Source organism: Canis lupus, chromosome 28, assembly GCF_011100685.1.
Source record: "Canis lupus familiaris isolate Mischka breed German Shepherd chromosome 28, alternate assembly UU_Cfam_GSD_1.0, whole genome shotgun sequence".
NCBI classification, from domain to species: domain Eukaryota; kingdom Metazoa; phylum Chordata; class Mammalia; order Carnivora; family Canidae; genus Canis; species Canis lupus.
This window is the reverse complement of record NC_049249.1, coordinates 13,845,514-13,860,936: the sequence shown is the minus strand read 5'-3', so window position 1 is coordinate 13,860,936 and position 15,423 is coordinate 13,845,514. Positions and strand designations below refer to the sequence as shown.

The 15,423-nt window shown below is 53.2% G+C and overlaps 1 protein-coding gene and 1 pseudogene across 4 annotated transcripts; one reads left to right on the top strand and one right to left on the bottom strand.

Moving 5' to 3' along the window:
- Nucleotides 1-21: 21 nt before the first annotated feature.
- On the bottom strand, nucleotides 22-14,312 carry SEMA4G (semaphorin 4G). 4 transcript variants are annotated; one of them, XM_038578546.1, is made up of 16 exons: nucleotides 14,195-14,312; nucleotides 10,660-11,141; nucleotides 10,410-10,558; nucleotides 10,072-10,134; nucleotides 6,754-6,852; nucleotides 6,567-6,660; nucleotides 6,301-6,414; nucleotides 5,940-6,109; nucleotides 5,687-5,856; nucleotides 5,254-5,398; nucleotides 4,890-5,112; nucleotides 4,397-4,512; nucleotides 4,101-4,264; nucleotides 3,886-3,947; nucleotides 1,244-2,299; nucleotides 22-1,107 (listed from the first exon to the last, which is right to left on the bottom strand). In XM_038578546.1, exons 2-15 carry the CDS (start codon nucleotides 10,781-10,783, stop codon nucleotides 1,470-1,472), a joined length of 2,523 nt encoding a protein of 840 aa, XP_038434474.1. In that variant the 5' UTR covers nucleotides 10,784-11,141; nucleotides 14,195-14,312; the 3' UTR covers nucleotides 22-1,107; nucleotides 1,244-1,469. The 4 variants fall into 4 exon arrangements, with proteins under 4 accessions (XP_038434474.1, XP_038434475.1, XP_038434476.1 ...); XM_038578547.1 differs by lacking the exon at nucleotides 14,195-14,312 and adding an exon at nucleotides 13,857-14,028; XM_038578548.1 differs by lacking the exon at nucleotides 14,195-14,312 and adding an exon at nucleotides 13,609-13,727.
- On the top strand, nucleotides 11,871-12,002 carry LOC119866627 (annotated as a pseudogene).
- Nucleotides 14,313-15,423: the final 1,111 nt, after the last annotated feature.

Genomic DNA, 15,423 nt, shown 5'->3' with positions numbered 1-15,423 from the left:
ACCAAGCGGAACACACATAGCTGTGGGGAAAGAGGGTATTTATTAACCAACAGGAGGGGGAGGAGCTGAGCCCAGGCTCCCCACTCTGTCACATGCCTGTTCTGCCCACCTAGGTGGTTTAGTGGGGGCATTCATAAAGAAGTGTAGCCGTTCTCACAATAAATACATTCATTGTGGGGTGGAGGTGGGAGAAGTTGGGTGAAGGGCAGTAAAAATCCGTGGGGATTCCACGTTCTCAGCTACAAAAATAACAGTCATCCTCACCCAAGGGGAATGGGGGAACTCAGTCAGGATTTGATTGTCCCATATGGGCCTGGAGACTTCAGAGGCCCCTGGACCCTGAAAGTGCCCCGGTGAGGTAGGACAGGGATGGGAGCCAAGCATCCAAACTCCCAGCCTCTGCCCTTTGCATAGTTCCAAGAACGGGCTTCATGTGCCAGGTGAGACATCAGATCTCCTCCCCCTGCTCTGGTCTAGGGGTAGCAAATGCTTGGTCCCCAAAAGAGAGACTGGCTCATTGCAGTGTTGGTCACCCGTCCTGGGGAATTGTCTGAGAGGACAGCTGAACGGGAGAGGGCTCTCCCTCTGAAATGTCCATGGACCAAACCCAACAGACACAGGTCCGAGGCAGCAAAGGGAGGCTCAGAAATGCATGTGGAAATGTAAGCACATGTGCATGAAGGGACATGCCTGGGGCTCTGTCACCCTTGAGAGATGACCAACGGGGTAGGGAGGCTGACTCACGAGGGCTGCACATTAAGGAGAGGGGAATGACACAGTCTTCCTTCCCCAGGCTGGCCTGTTCCCAAGCTCTTGCCAAAGAAGTCACCACATGGGGCTGGAACTAGGGGACAGGACTAGATAAGATGGGATGTGGCAATTGGAAGGGTACCCAAAGTCCAGGGGAGATGAAACAGGAATGCACCAGGAAATGGGGGTGGGGGCCCTGCAGCCCAGCTGACAGACATTCATCCATGTGCACGTGTGAATGTGCGCAGGGCTCAGGTGGCTCTGGTGGCTGGCAGAGGTCTGGTTTCGGGACCATCCAGCACAGAGGCCATGCAGAGGGTGGTGATGTTGAGGTCATCTGGATCTGCAGAGCCCTGCCTGGGAGAAAGAGGAAGGGTTGGAGCAGACAAATAGGGGGCAGGAGGATGGCCTCCTCTCCTCCCAAGTATTTGGGTTAAAGGAATAGGACCTGGGACTGGGTCTACAGAATACCAGGCCTTGAGGGAGTACCCACCTCTGAGGAGCACCGGTTGGCCTGGGCTGCTCACAGATGGGTCTGTGAAGACTGAGGAGGGGGCTTTGGCTGGGCCTGACTCTGCCAGCCCTACAGGGACATCAAAAAGTTGGGAGAAGGGCCTGGAGTTGGGGGGGTGAAGGTAGAGTGGCTGTGTTGGGGAAGCAGCAGCCCACCCTGGAGCAGACAGGCTGGCTTGGAAGAGCATTGTCCTAGGAGGCTGGGCTCAGACAGAGCTCTCATCCAGGTGCTCTACGAGCTGTGTGTGTTTCCTTTTCTCCAGGATGCGGCTGAGCTCCTCAGCAAAGGAGCAGGGCCCTGCTGGCACTCCATTGTTGCTCTGCCTCAGGAGCACGTAGCTGTTGCCATTCATCCTGCGCAGCCGGCTGGGCAGAGCCACCAGCCCATTGGTCAGCTCAGCCGGTGGGGGTGGGGGTGGTGGAGGCGGGGGGGCTGGGGCTCCCTCCCCAGGGATGATCTGGAGGCAGCCACCTTCCAGGCCCCCAGCCCCCTCGCCATCATCGCCCTCATCTTCCTCTTCAGGACACTGGCCTGAAACAGTCTGCAGCTGCACAGCAGAGCCCCCTGCCCGGCCAGCCCGACCCAGAGAGTATTTTCTTCGACGTCCTCGTCTGCCTCCTTGAAGACAGGCCACGTAGAGGAGGGAGGAAGCTAGGATGAGGCAGAGGCCCCCAAGTGCAGCAATGGCTAGCACATAGAGCAGCCTTATGTCAGGTGCCAGCTGTGCCCCAGGCATGGCAGGGGCTTGTGGAGCTGGGGCAGGAGTGGCTGGCCGGACTGTGAGACTGTAGGAGGCCAGGAGGGTACGGAGGCCATTCTCCTCAGCATAGCAGCCATAGTTGCCACTGTGCTCGGGCTGTATGTCTGTCACCAACAACCCGTCCACACCCACACGGTAGCCGTGCTGCCCGTCGCTTAGGCCCATGCTTCCATTGAGCAGCCACAAGGCCCGGGCCAGGTTGGATGGCTGGTCACAGGGCAGAAGGACATCATCACCTCGGAGCACAGAGCGCATTTTCAGTGGTGGTGGTGGCCCTGGAAGGGTGGGTGAGAGACAGGAGTAGTCAATGCTTGTCTATCTCAGGGAAGGCACTGGAGATAGCACACCAGATGGTTCACTGTCAGTATCTCTGGCACCAAGCACAGGAACTGGAATCACGGTGACATCTAACCAAGGTCTCCTGCACCTCATGTTCCCACATAAGGTTTGCAACCACCCAGTGGTTTCAATTCCTGCAATCTGCCAGTGATTCATAATCTCGACTTCTAGCAGAGTTCTCTCCTGTCAGACTTGAACATCTTTCACCTGCAGGGCATCTCCATAAGAGGCCTCTTGGACATGGCATAGGAACTAAGGCCAGAGCCTCCCTTCCAAATGATACCAGGTCTTTTCCTTGAATTGTCAGAGCAGCGAATGGTACCATGAGCTACTCAGCTGCTTAAATCGCAGAGAAATCTGGGGAGGAGTCTCTCTTGCTTCTCACCTTTGTATCTAACCCTCACCAAGATTCTGCTTCCAGAATCCGTCTCAGACCTGTTCACTTCTCTCCTTCCCAAACTGGGGAAGCTGGCCCACTCTGGCCCATATCTAATCCATTCTCTATGAGCAATGAGGGTAGCCTTTTATTTTATTTAAAGATTTTATTTATTTATTCCTTGAGAGACAGAGAGAGAGAGGAGCAGGCTCCATGCAGGGAGCCCGACGTGGGACTCAATCCTGGGACTCCAGGATCACACCCTGGGCCAAAGGCAGGCGCTAAACCACTGAGCCACCCGGGCTGCCCGAGGTAGCCTTTTAAAAACACCATACTGATTAGGCCTCTCCCCTGCCTTAACATGGTCCCTGCCCACTTCTCCAGCCCCTTCTCAAACACATTAAGCTCATCTGCTGCCGTTCATTCTGCTTGGGTGTATCCCCCCCCCAACTTTCTATGCCCTCTACTGGTTCCTTTGGAGGAAAGAACACAGCAGTGATGAAAAGCATAAACTCAAGTCAGGCTGCTTGGGGTCAGGTTTGAATTCTGACCCTGCTACTTAATAGCTTACTAACTTTGGGCAGTTTACCTATTCTCTCTGTACCTCAGAGACATTGCCTCTCGAGGGGATGGGGATTGTGACACCTGCCTCCCAGGAATGTTGTGAGTCTGAGAGAGACTATGTGTGTGTGGTCAGTCGGTGCCTGGAGCAAGTACTCAGTACACGTTAGCTGTGACTATTAACTTTTACTCTCCAGGCATCAGCTCAGTCATCTGATTTTCCTTAGGGAAGTACCCATTATCCTCAAACACTTGTCATAGTTGCAAGTATTCCTTTTGTAACAAAAACCAATGAAAATAATTACTTGCTGGCTCATTTAATTGTCTGTACCACCCTCTCCCTTGGCTATAAGCTCCAGAAGTGATAGAAAACTTCATGTCTTGAGCCTGTCTCCTCATTTATGATTTTTTAAGGCAACAACTATCTGTGAAGCACTTACTCTGTGCCAAACTCTGCTGGGACGTCCTTGCTGAAAGCCCACAGACACAGCCATTCAGAGACACACACTGGCAGACAAATGGCAATAAATGTAAAGAGGCCAGGCTGTGCAGCCAGGCCTACATACATCCATGGAGATCACCTACCTGTGTCCCTGTTGCCTTCACAGCCTCGGTTTCCTCTCTCCATGTCCTGAATCAGTGCTGTCCTGGACACAGGAACAGGAGGACTGAGCTTTAGTGTTCCCTAGTGGCAGGGCCTAGGAGGCTGTCACCAACAGCTGCCCCCACTTTCCCTACAGCTGGCAGGCCCTGATCCCCTGCTTACCGGGGACCCTCACCTCCCTTGCCACACTTCTCACCTGCTACCTTGGGACCTGTTGAATACGGTGCAGGCATGGGTGCTGGGGTCCCAGCCACAGTAGGGGTCCCGGGCCAGGATGCAGTCATAGCAGGAGCGATAGCGGGAGCAGCTAGACAGTGGTAGCTGGATGACTCCACTAGGGGCCCCCACGTAGAGGCTATGCTGGGAGCCAGAGAGGAAAGCTGGTTGGCAACACCCTCAACTCCCACCTACAGACACACATGGTCACTGCCCAGCCATCTACTTCCCCCTATTCTGGTAAGGCCATATTGAAAGTCATGAGTCAGAGGCTACCTGCATTGGAGAGATGACCAGATTTTCCACAGACTGGGGCTCCTTGAATACTTGCGTCTCTTCGATAATGTGCATTCCAGAGCCCAGCACCACAGCCTTGTGGATCCAGCCATCAGCTGGTATGGAGAGAACAGAGGATCAGAACCAAATAGTGGAATCTGGTTTAGGCCTCCTGTAATAGCCTAATGGGAGCAGCTTGGGAGTCATGAGGTCAGGGACAAGGCTTCAGCCAGTAGCAGTTACTCAGGGCACTGGGAACTCTGGGCTAGTCATGGCAGAAATTATTGGATTCAGAAGCATTAGTGATCAGGGCCAAATGTCACTGTGTTTGGTGACAGGAGTCAGCAGTTACCAAGGGCCAGTAGTGAGTGTTCATTGAAGAATCAATATCAATGGTCACCGGGGCTTCATGATCAAAGCATCCAGGGGATTAGCGGTCAACGAAGATCAAGGACTCAGTTAGCAAAGGGCTCAGACCGAGGATCAGAAGTACCTGTGCCCAGAAACAGCAGGTCATAGGTGAGCCCGGCAGGCGTGGTGACAGGTGTCCCTGTGAGGTGTGTATAGCGCACACTGCGCTTGAGCAGCAGGGGCCGTCCGCGTGTGGGCACCACGGGCCGAGCCATCAGTGGGTGCAACTTCACAAAGTCCAGGACCAGGGACGGCAAATCCTGGGATGAGTTGTAGCCGCGGGTGCGCAATGAATCTGTGATGCACTGGGGTGGGTGGGGGGCGGACAGAGGTGGTGAGCCTCAGCAATCTACTGCCTGCCCAACCCCCATCAGCCCCAAGGCTAGATCCTTCTGCCCTCCCAGGGTTCTGTCTACCCAGTGCTGACCCCAGACTTGGGGACTCACTGAGCCAGGCCGGGGCTCCGGCACCCCACCCTCATAGCGGCCCCAGCGCCGGGCACCATCCTGGTATTCCATGTAGGGACCTGCGAAGACAGCCTGCAGCTCGGCCAGGTCGTAGCGGCAGATGGCTGAGGCCTCTAAGGTCTTCCTAGGAAGGGACATAAGGAAAGGTGTTGAGTCACACTGAGTGGGACTTGCTACCCACACTGAGTCTGGAGCCCACTGCTACCCTGGCCAGCCCCAGCTCTAGGCCTTAGGGCCTCTCTTAAGGGTCAGTAGGCCACTGTGGCCTCTGGCCCCAGGTTAGCTGGGTGTACCCGAAATTCTCTCAGCAGCCAGCCGTCCCCACAAGGGATCCTCTCGTATCCTCACTGACCTCTGCTCTAACCCTCGTGCTGTCCCCAGTTCCTTATCTCCCCACTATCCCTGCACTCACCACTGTGTGGTCAGTGTGAAAGCCGCATAGAAGTGCGTGTGGGCTGAGGTGTCAGCATTCAGGCTGCAGACAGCACGTAGCATCTCATACTGTGGAATGTGACAGATGAGACGTGCCTTTAGGAAGGAGGTCCACTTCTTCTGCAAGATCTTCTTTCCTCCCAGGTCTCCCTGAAGAGATAGGGGCACAGAGTCAGGGGTCAGATTCAGGGGTTCAGCTTCTACACTCTTGCCCTGAACTTGGTCCTACTCACCTTGCACACACGGGCTACACGGGCCACACGGTGGCTGTTGCGGCTTTGAGCAAAGCTGTTGGGGCCCTCGTCAGTGGCACGCTCCGTGAAGAAGTAGTAAACTTTGTCATCGTCACCCACTGCACTAGTCTCACTCTCCCGCACCAGGACAGAGAACACAAACTCAGCATCTGTGGGTTAGGCAGTTTAAGTGGCCTCAGACAGGCTGGGGATCCCCTCCACTACTACCCCTCGCTCAGCAGCACACAGGAATAGACAGGTTCACCTGGGAGTTTAGGGATGGGATGGTCAACTGCCCAAGGGAGGAAAGATGAAGAAATAGTCCCCTGCCCCCCATCATCCTGTGCCTCATCCTCCTGACCGTTGAGCCAGTGCATCGGAGCCTCCTCGGTCCTCAGGGAGTGTGGGTGTCGGCTCCGGCGGATGTCAGGGATGCTCCGGAATTCATACCGGGTGGCTGTGTAGAGGCCTCCATCTGGAGCAGAGACATGCCAAGCATGACAGACATGTCACATACAACAAGGCGCATAATACACATGGGTGGCAAGTCCTAGCAATGAGATCCATGCCCCCGCAAACAGCATGCTGGTAGAGGAGGAGCTAAGGTGGGGAGGAGAGCATGTTCACCAATGATGAGGCCTGTGAAGCCACGGGCTGGGTCGTAAGGACATTTCTCCTTCCCCTCTTCAAAGCTTGTTGGCAAGGTGAAGGCCTCAGCATCCTGGGGAAATATGGGGCCAGAAGTCAGTGGTCTGGAGGACATGAGGGGTTGTGGCCTGGAATCAGCAATCAGGGCTGGGGCAGGCATACTCACAATGGCTGCACAGAGGGGCTGGAAGGCATGAGTCCCGCATGCATAGAAGTGGGTAGCATTGAGCCGCTGAAGGAATCGCACGTGGTTGAAGCATTCCGTCTATGGAGTAGGTGGGGGAGGGCTGTGAGACCTTTTCCATTAATCAATCCAGCTTTTTTTTTTTTTTTTAAGATCTTATTTATTTATTCATGAGACAGAGAGAGAGAGAGAGGCAGGCAGAGGGAGAAGCAGGTTCCATGCAAGGAGCCTGATGTGGGACTCAATCCCAGGTCTCTAGGATCACATCCTGGTGGCACTAAACCGCTGCGCCACCGGGGCTGCCCGTCAATCCAGCTTTGTAGTCCGCCTCTTGCCCCCTCCCACGGGACATGGTTCTTTCAGAGATTCCAAAGGGCCTGCTCACTGCCCAGAACACAGAATATTCCCTGAAACTCACTGTCCTTTGGCTTCCCAGTGGCAAGACCCCTCTTCTCTCTGCTCTCTCACTGTTAGGATGATCTGAAACACTTTGCCAGCTTCTCCTACATTTCCGGCAGTCCTCTACATCCCCAGTCCTGGCTCCCCAACCCAGGTTCCCCGCTACCCTGGAATGCTTCTCTCACATCTTCTCATCAGTGCCCCCCAGTCCTGGAGTCCCCACGCTCCCTCTGGGGTGACACTACCAAATCAATCCCCATGTTCTGGCCATCTCTCCACCTGATAGCCCACGGAAAAATCAAACTCACCAACTCACAAACCAAGCTTACTCCCTCCTCCCTAACCTGTACCTTCCCTCCTAAACCTGTTCATCCAGTCCTTCCCACCTCACTTCATCCATCCATCCTATTACTCAGTCCAGATACGAGGAGTCATCCTTGATGCCTTCCATTCTCTCACCCCCATGTTTGGTCCTTCTCTAGGATTCTTTGCTGTAAGTGTCTCCTCACGTGGTCCACTTCCCCTCCACCTCCACCACCCTAGTCCACATTACCGCTGTCCCCTCTTCCCTGGATAAATGTAGAGATTGCCTGACTGTTCTCCCAAGCCGCTGTGACTATAAAAGCTACTAATTTATGCAGCGAATGAGGAATATAAGTACACAGTATAAAATTCAAAAGGTACAAAGGGATAGGCTGTAAACAGAGGATCTCCTTTTAGCCTTGTTGGCTTCAAAGGGGACTGCTGTTACCATTGTCTGGAGTCTCCTTTCAGAGATGCTCTACCAATCATCTCCTCTGGCAACCCACTTTCCAAGGCATATTTTAAAAATATAAACCAACTCACGTCACTGCTGTATTTAAAAACCTTCAGTGGCTCACCAGAGTCCTAAGCATAGGGTCCCACCACGTCTGGCCCTGCATGAAAGGCCTCTGCCTCTTCCTCACCCCCTCACCCCTCTAGCCACACTGCCTTTCTTTGCCCATTAACTGCTATAAGCTAAGCCCCTCTTGACTTCTTTGCCTTGTTAGTGATTTTTCCTCCTGCCTGCTACCCAGGGTGTGAATCCATGAAGACCTCTTTGTCTCATCCCATTCCCTCCCTGGGTATATCTGTCCCTCCTCTCCACTAGCCTGTTCAGGCCTCCCTCCTCTGACCCCATGATGTCACCAACTCCCATTGCCTTTCCTGCCTCCAGACTCACTCTATTTTAATCCATCTAGTGCTTGAGACTGGATTAATATTCCTCTAGTAGTGTTTCCCTAAGTTGTTTACATAAAAAAAGAGGGGTCAGGGAGGAATTCTGTGGTCAAATAAGTTGAGAACCATGGCTAAAGCTTGCCTTTCCAGGGGACTTTTCAGAGCCTTAAGGATATTGCTGTGCATTGTAGAATTGAGCATATAGCACTTCCCAAACTTATGTGACCATTAAACCTTTCTTTTAAGAATTAGTGTTCCTTAGAACATGCCTTGGGAAATGTTCTCCTCAAGCCTTGCTATCTGAAGGATGGCTTGGGGACTGGGAGGATCAGTGTCCTCTTGAAGCTTGTTAGAATTGCCGAATCTTGGGGCCTTCCCCAGACCTACTGAGTTAGTATCTGCATTTATAACATATCCAGGGGCTTCATGCACACATTAAAGTTTGAGAGTCTATAAAGTACCAAATGGTGAGGGTGCCCATTGTCACAGAATAAAACCCATCCTCCCAGTTGATCATTTACAGTCCTCTGTGATCTGGGCTCCACTTCCCTCACCAGCCCCACTTTCTACCTATGCTGCATGCTCTATCAGCAGGCACCTTTGATGGACTCTCTTAGAGGTGCCTCTTTAAAGATTTATTTATTTAAAAAAAAAAAGATTTATTTATTTTATTTTAGAGAGAGAGAGAGAAAGAGAGCACTGAGTGGGTGGAGGGGCAGAGAGGGTGGAGGAGCAAAGGGAGAGGGAGCAGCTGAGGGAGTGGGAAAGGGGAAGTAGACTCCCTGCTGAGCAGGAGCCCCAGAAACCCAAGAAGCCCAAGGTGAGCAGGGAGCCCAATGCAGGGCTTCATCCCACTACCCTGAGATCAAGACTTGAGCTGAAACCAAGAGTCAGATACTCAACCAACTGAGCTACATAGGGCTGCCTGAGCTCTGTGGGCTCCTTGTGAGGAGCCTGCTTCTCCCTCTGTCTATGTCTATGTCTCTGCCTCTCCTCTCTGTGTCTCTCATAAATAAATAAATAAATAAAATCTTAAAAAAAAAAAAAAAAGAATCCTTGGGCCAGGACTGTGTTTTTTCTTCTTCTTTTTTTAAAGTAATCTCAAAAAAAAAAAAAAAATCTCTATGCCCAATGTGGGGCTTGAACTCATGACCCCAAGATTAAGAGTTACACACTTTACTGCCTGAGCCAGCCAGGCGCCCCTAGGAATGCATATTCTTAAGAAGCTCTCCATATGGATCTGTTACATAGCCAGACATGGGACCCTTGCAGACACCCTGTTTGTTCTTAAGCCAGAAAGAGTTGACAATTCACTACCACTCCTCCATGGCATTCCTTGACCAAACCTATTTTTCTCATCTGTAAAATGGAGGATAAGACTATTTCATAGGGTTATTTTAGAATTAGGAGAGAAAACAGCTAAGTTAACATTTACTAGAGACTATTTATTACTCTCATGATTATTATTCAGGAGCCCAGAAGAGATTAAGATGCTACTACAGGCCAAGCTGGTAGGCCACCAAATGTTTGGATTAGAAGTGCTGCACCTACGGCCTGCCACTTTGGCTATACTCACATGTTTGTTGTGGTTGTTGCAACTGACTGGCTGATCCATACCTCTCCATCTGTGTCCCCACCAACCCTGACATTCCCAAATGAAGAGGAAAAGGAAAGAAGTTGGGGACAGGGCAGACCACATACCTGGTTGTTTTTTCCTTTTTGATGACATTTGCTTTGCATCTCTGGGGAGGCCTCCCAGTGGATCTGGAGATGGGGAAAGGGAATGGGTTGAAGTGCTGACCCCAGTACCCTTGTCTTTCACCGTTATCCATGGAACCAAGTGATAGGACTGCAGGAACCTGGGGTATAGGTAAGTTTCAAGAGTGGCACTGAATGGTAAAGGAGACTTGGCTTGGGAAGGGCAGTGCTATCTGATCAGGGGGCTATGGAAAGCTGGCAGGGCTTCTAGGAAATTGAGGTTCCCAGGGAGCTGGATAAAGCTGGAGACCTTCCGGGTGCTCCAAGTTCTAGGGGCTAACCTCTTTGTGAGCCCCATCTCCTATGTCACGGGCATTGAGAGAGAACAGGGCACCTCGGGCTCCAACCAGCAGTCTTGCAGAGGACTCCTCCAGTAGCAGTGTTGAGTAGTTCTGGGCTTGACCCTTGAAATGCCGGGTCCTAGAGAGCTCTGGGAAGAGCAGGAGCAGTGAGCCCAGCCCTGGGGCTGCCTCTCTATTCCCAGACCTGGCTCCTGCTGTCTTTCAAAATTTGAGGGTGGGGGGATCTAACCTTCATAGGGGATGGTCATCCGCGGGGTGGCATCTAGTTCTCTGGATGGTCTCCGAAGTGAGGGTCCAGGGACTGCAGTGGCTGTGAGGAAGCTCAGGAAGAGGGGCCAGAGCCTCCCCCACATTTTCCTGGGGAGGCCCAGACCTGTAAGACCCCCCAGGGGAGCCAAGGCCAGAATCACAGGGGATGATGGGAAGAACAGTCACGGGGGTCAAGGCCCAGGGAGGTGTCACTTGGAAGGTCAGGGGTCATGGGGCCAGGGAGGGTCCTGGAATCGAGGGGACATGGAATCACAGGGTTGTGTGGCCATGGAATCCCAGGTTAGAGATCAGAGAGAGGGATATATCACACACTGCCTTTCTGCATCATATACAAACTCCGTGGTGGGAGGAACTTGTGGGGTCATAGAGGGGTTGTAGGTCACTGATGGGGTCACCCTGCCCCGACAGAAGGACTAGTCTTGGTTCTCTGAGGTCCGTTTTCTAAAGAAAAAACAGGAAAAAAACTCTTTGATCTATGTGTGGGTGGAAGGTAGATGGCATTACCCCCCAGACATCAAGGGGTACTGGGGGAGGTGGCCTATAGAACTCCCACATCAGGATCAGTTCACTGTGACTCTGTCTACCTCTCTGTTCTGGTGCGAGTTGGGCAGAACTTGCTCTCCTTACAAGACCCTAGACTCCTCCCAACCCAAACCCAAAGTTAATGGCCCTCCTCTCACCAAGTAGGAAGCTAAGCTAGGCCTCCATCTCAACTAGAGCTCTGTTTTCAGGGAGAATGCCTTCTCCATCCAACAATGAGACCAAACTTGGGGCAGCAGTTGTCCTGGCTGCCTGCGGGGGTGCCTTATGCAAGAAGGCTGGGGCAGAGACTTTTAATGGGCCTTTGTTTATTTTGTCCTGTTTTCCCTTTGTTTTTTCTTTTCCCTGGCCTGAGAGCTCCCTCTGGAATTTCTCTTTAATTAGACACTTCTCTTCCTCAGCATTCCTCTCTGAGGGGGTGCACATCTCTACTCTGCCCATGCGAGTCTGTACTGTACCCTCTGACTAGGCATCCACACATGCCCCTACCTGCAAACAGGCACTCATAGACATGGGGCAGGAGTGCTGCCATCTGGGCCCCCCTGGCTGCATTGGTGTAAAGTCTGTACTGGAGGCTCCCATGTGCAAGACCAGTTAATTGAGACATAAGCTACATGGAAAAGGTGAATGATCGCTTCTCTGCCTTTTGGCTAAGATCAAGTGTATTATCTGTTCTTATCAGTTATCAACTGATATCTGTTCTTATCAGCTTATCAACATAAGCTACATGGAAAAGGTGAATGATGAGATCCTTGAATTCTTGGCCACATCCCCTGGCACATCTTGGAGACTATTCCCACACCTGGACCCTCAAGCCAACCAGTTGGGGATGGGGTGGAAATAGGTGGCAGGCCTTCTGTGACCTCTGCAATAGACCTGATCTCTGAGGTGGCTCTTGAAGGCTTCCTAGATTGGGCTGGGTGTGAAGGAAGGCTGATCCACCCAATCTCATCAGACACCCACAGACAGGACCGTAGGCGCCACTGACCTCTCCCCTCCTCTCCAGGTCAAATATTAACTCTGTGGCCTTGAAGAGAGGGGAAGGACCAGGAACTGGCAAGAGGGAGAACAGGAATTTGGAGCATTTGTTTAAGAGGTAAAGGTCAGCACTGTAGTGGTCAGAGCCCAGAGGGGGAGAATGTAGTATGAGTGGAGAGAAGAGGGTCCTTGGACCACAGAAAGGGCATCAGCTCCTCGCCTGGGGGCTGGGCAGCAGGAAGTCCCAAGCAAACTGCCCATGCCCCACCCCTCACTGTGGAGGCACACCTGTTTATCTTTAGGGCCTATTTGCTTAGTGCAGAAGTGTGTGTGTGGGGGGGGGGGAGGGGGGGCTATGGCTGCGAGGTCAGTTCCTAGGATTGGGCAGGAAGAACACACCCCAGGGTGAGAGGAACCACTCAGAGTGTGGTTCATGACAAAAGTCACACATGTCCAGAGAGGGGTGATGTGCACGCAATAGGTCCACATAAACACATGTTCACAGAAGGGCTGTGAACACATGTACTCACTGGAGAGTCATGCATACATACATTCACACAGAGGTTAGTGCATGCATATGTCCTATCAAGGGCCTGCCAGATGTGTTCATGCAAAATGACAAATAAGGTTGTATTCACACATTCACATCTATTCATTCAGCAGGTCACACAGCCTTAGAGATTGACAAGGAGGGTTATAAACCCACACATGTGCATATGAAGGATTGTACACCTACTCACAGAAAGGTCCAGCACATATATGTAGGGACATGCACACAAACCCACGGATACAGTAGGTCAGGCATGTTCATGCTCACAGGTCAATTACATGTGTGTTCACACAGTGCTCAAACACACCATTACATGTTTTCAGAGACAAGCATTATGCACAAACAGGGGTCCAGTTCTCACTGCAGGCTTGGAGGCTGCCAGTGTCCACTGAGGTGCAGAGCAGATCCTGCCTCCCTTCCTGAAAGTCCCAATTTTAAGGCCAGATTCCAAGTGTGTGTGTGTGTTTAGCAATGTGGGGAGGCATCTGACCTCGGATGCTTAGATGGGATGGCCTCTCTGCAAAAGACTGAGGGGGTACCTAGCCCAGGAAGAAGGAGGCTCCTAGCTTTAGCAATGGAAAGATGGAATGAAACGTGTAACTTAGCACTGCTCTACTCCCATGTGTATACTGCTGTTCTACATGTGAGCATTGGGCAGGGGCTCTCAGCCCCCATTTAACCTGTTGGGAGGGAGGGCGGGGCTAAATGGGGGCGGAGCTGCTGCCCTCCCTCCCCCAGTAGCGACAAGGTTTCAAGGTCTCCAGTCCACACCCCACACTCCACCCCCAGGTTCCATAGTTTGGGTTCCTGCCCAGGGCCAGCCCCCTGAACTCTGGTCACCTTCCGACTATTAGATCCTAGGGCTGAAGAAACTGAGGAGGGGAGACACCTCCTCCCCCAAACAGGATCGATGTTGGATCAGCAGGCTCTCGACCTTCATCCCAGATGTCCACCTGCTTAGATAGGCGGCATCCCCCTCTGCCCAGTAGGATGGCTGCCTCTTCTGGCCCGAGAGCCCCTCATCCCCGCTACCCTCTCCATCCCCCATCCTGGACCGTCCGCGGGTCTCCCCTCTCCTCAGATCTAACCTCAGTCTCTACTGCTGCAGCTCGAGGACAAGCTCTCCTTCGATCCCGCCGGACGCCAGGAGACGTGACCCAGATCCCAGGGAACACTGTTCACCACGCGGGTCCCCGCCCCGCGCGGGTCCCCCACTCCGAGGTGGCGGCGGGTCTGCGCCCAGCACCACCCGAGGCCTGGCCCGCGCCCCTCCAGAGCCTTTATGCGGGACCGGGAGCCTTGGCGATGAGAAAGGCCTGGCCCAGCTTGGAGGGTGGAATGGACGTGTGGAAGGCTTGGCCTGGCCTCCGCCCCCCCACCTCCCGGCCCAGGCCCCACCGCCGCCCGCACTCCCTGCCTTTCTCACCTTTGCGCTCGGATCCCCTGCCATAGAGACGGCGACGCGGCTCCGCGGCCCTACAGCACCAGCTGCGGGAGGAAGGGGCCGCGGCCGGAGGCGGGGCGGGGGTGGAGGCGGAGCCGGGGGTGGGCGGGGTCAGGGAGGCGGGGCTGACTGGGTGGGGTGCAGGGAAAGGCGCGGCTCTCTTCTTTTTCGCCCCCTACCCTACACTACAGTGAAGGTTTGAGGCCGGCCAAGGCTCCCAAGGCTTCCAGGCAGCTGGCGTCCTCTGTCACCCCAAGGCCGTGGCCCCGGTATCGCCCCCTGGTGGTGGCCTCACCACGCCGTGCAACGTAGATAGGCTTATAGCCTACCTTCCCTCCCCTCTGGCCCTGGGGCCCCTCCGACTTGGGTACTGCTGGGGACCTGCAAACCTGTCCTCTGGAGATTTAACCTCCCGAGGGCCCTCTGACCTGTCCTCTAATCTGGACCTCACTTCTTACGCTCCTGCCACCTCTTCTGCTCTCTGCCTAGGGTGTAGAGGGCCACAGTAGGTGGAGGGCAGCTCTGGGTAGCTCTGAACACAGAACAGGTCTGGATTCCCAGCTCAAGAGCCTCTAGCTGCTTGGTCCTTTGGCTTGAAGTCTGAGTAGATCCGGCTTAGGGGGATGAACAGCTTGACCAGACGTTCACACAGAAAATGCTGTTTTTCTGGATAAATAAGCCACAAGGGTTTGCACTTGTTCACTCAACCAAACCTTATAGTAACTGGGGTTTACCTCCTCAGGGACTGGGTCACTCAGGTAACTGCCTTCCCTTTTAGCTCATGATGAGTATCATTCTTACTCCAGGTCTTCCAGTGAACTCTCCTCATAAGCAATCAGATATCCTGTCCCTTCTAGACTCAATCATCATACCTAGGAACCCCCCCGCCCTCAGAATCAGCTCCCCAACTAGGGGAGGTCCAGGATGGTCCTCCCATGCAATCTTTGATGCTGTAGTTTCCCTGGCAACTCAGGCTATATCTCTGTCTCATAGCCTGTTAAAGATCCCACTAGGGACGCTTGGGTGGCTTGTGCGTCTGCCTTTGGCTCAGGGCATGATCCTGGAGTCCCAGGATCAACTCCCACTTGGGCTTCCTGCATCTCTCTCTGCCTGTGTCTCTGCCTCTCTCTCTCATGAAAAAATAAAATCTTGAAAAAAAAGATTAAAAAAAAAAAAAGATCCCTCTAGGGTTTGAATTAAACTGAGGCCCT

Coding starts and splice junctions, on each gene's coding strand:
- SEMA4G (XM_038578546.1), bottom strand. CDS start 10,783: ATGTGGGGGAGGCTCTGGCCCCTCTTCCTGAGCTTCCTCACAGCCACT. Junction 5,113..5,253: donor CGGAGCCCCGGCCTGGCTCA/GTGAGTCCCCAA, acceptor CACCCACCCCAG/TGCATCACAGATTCATTGCG. Junction 2,300..3,885: donor TGAAGGCAACAGGGACACAG/GTAGGTGATCTC, acceptor CCACCCTTCCAG/GGCCACCACCACCACTGAAA.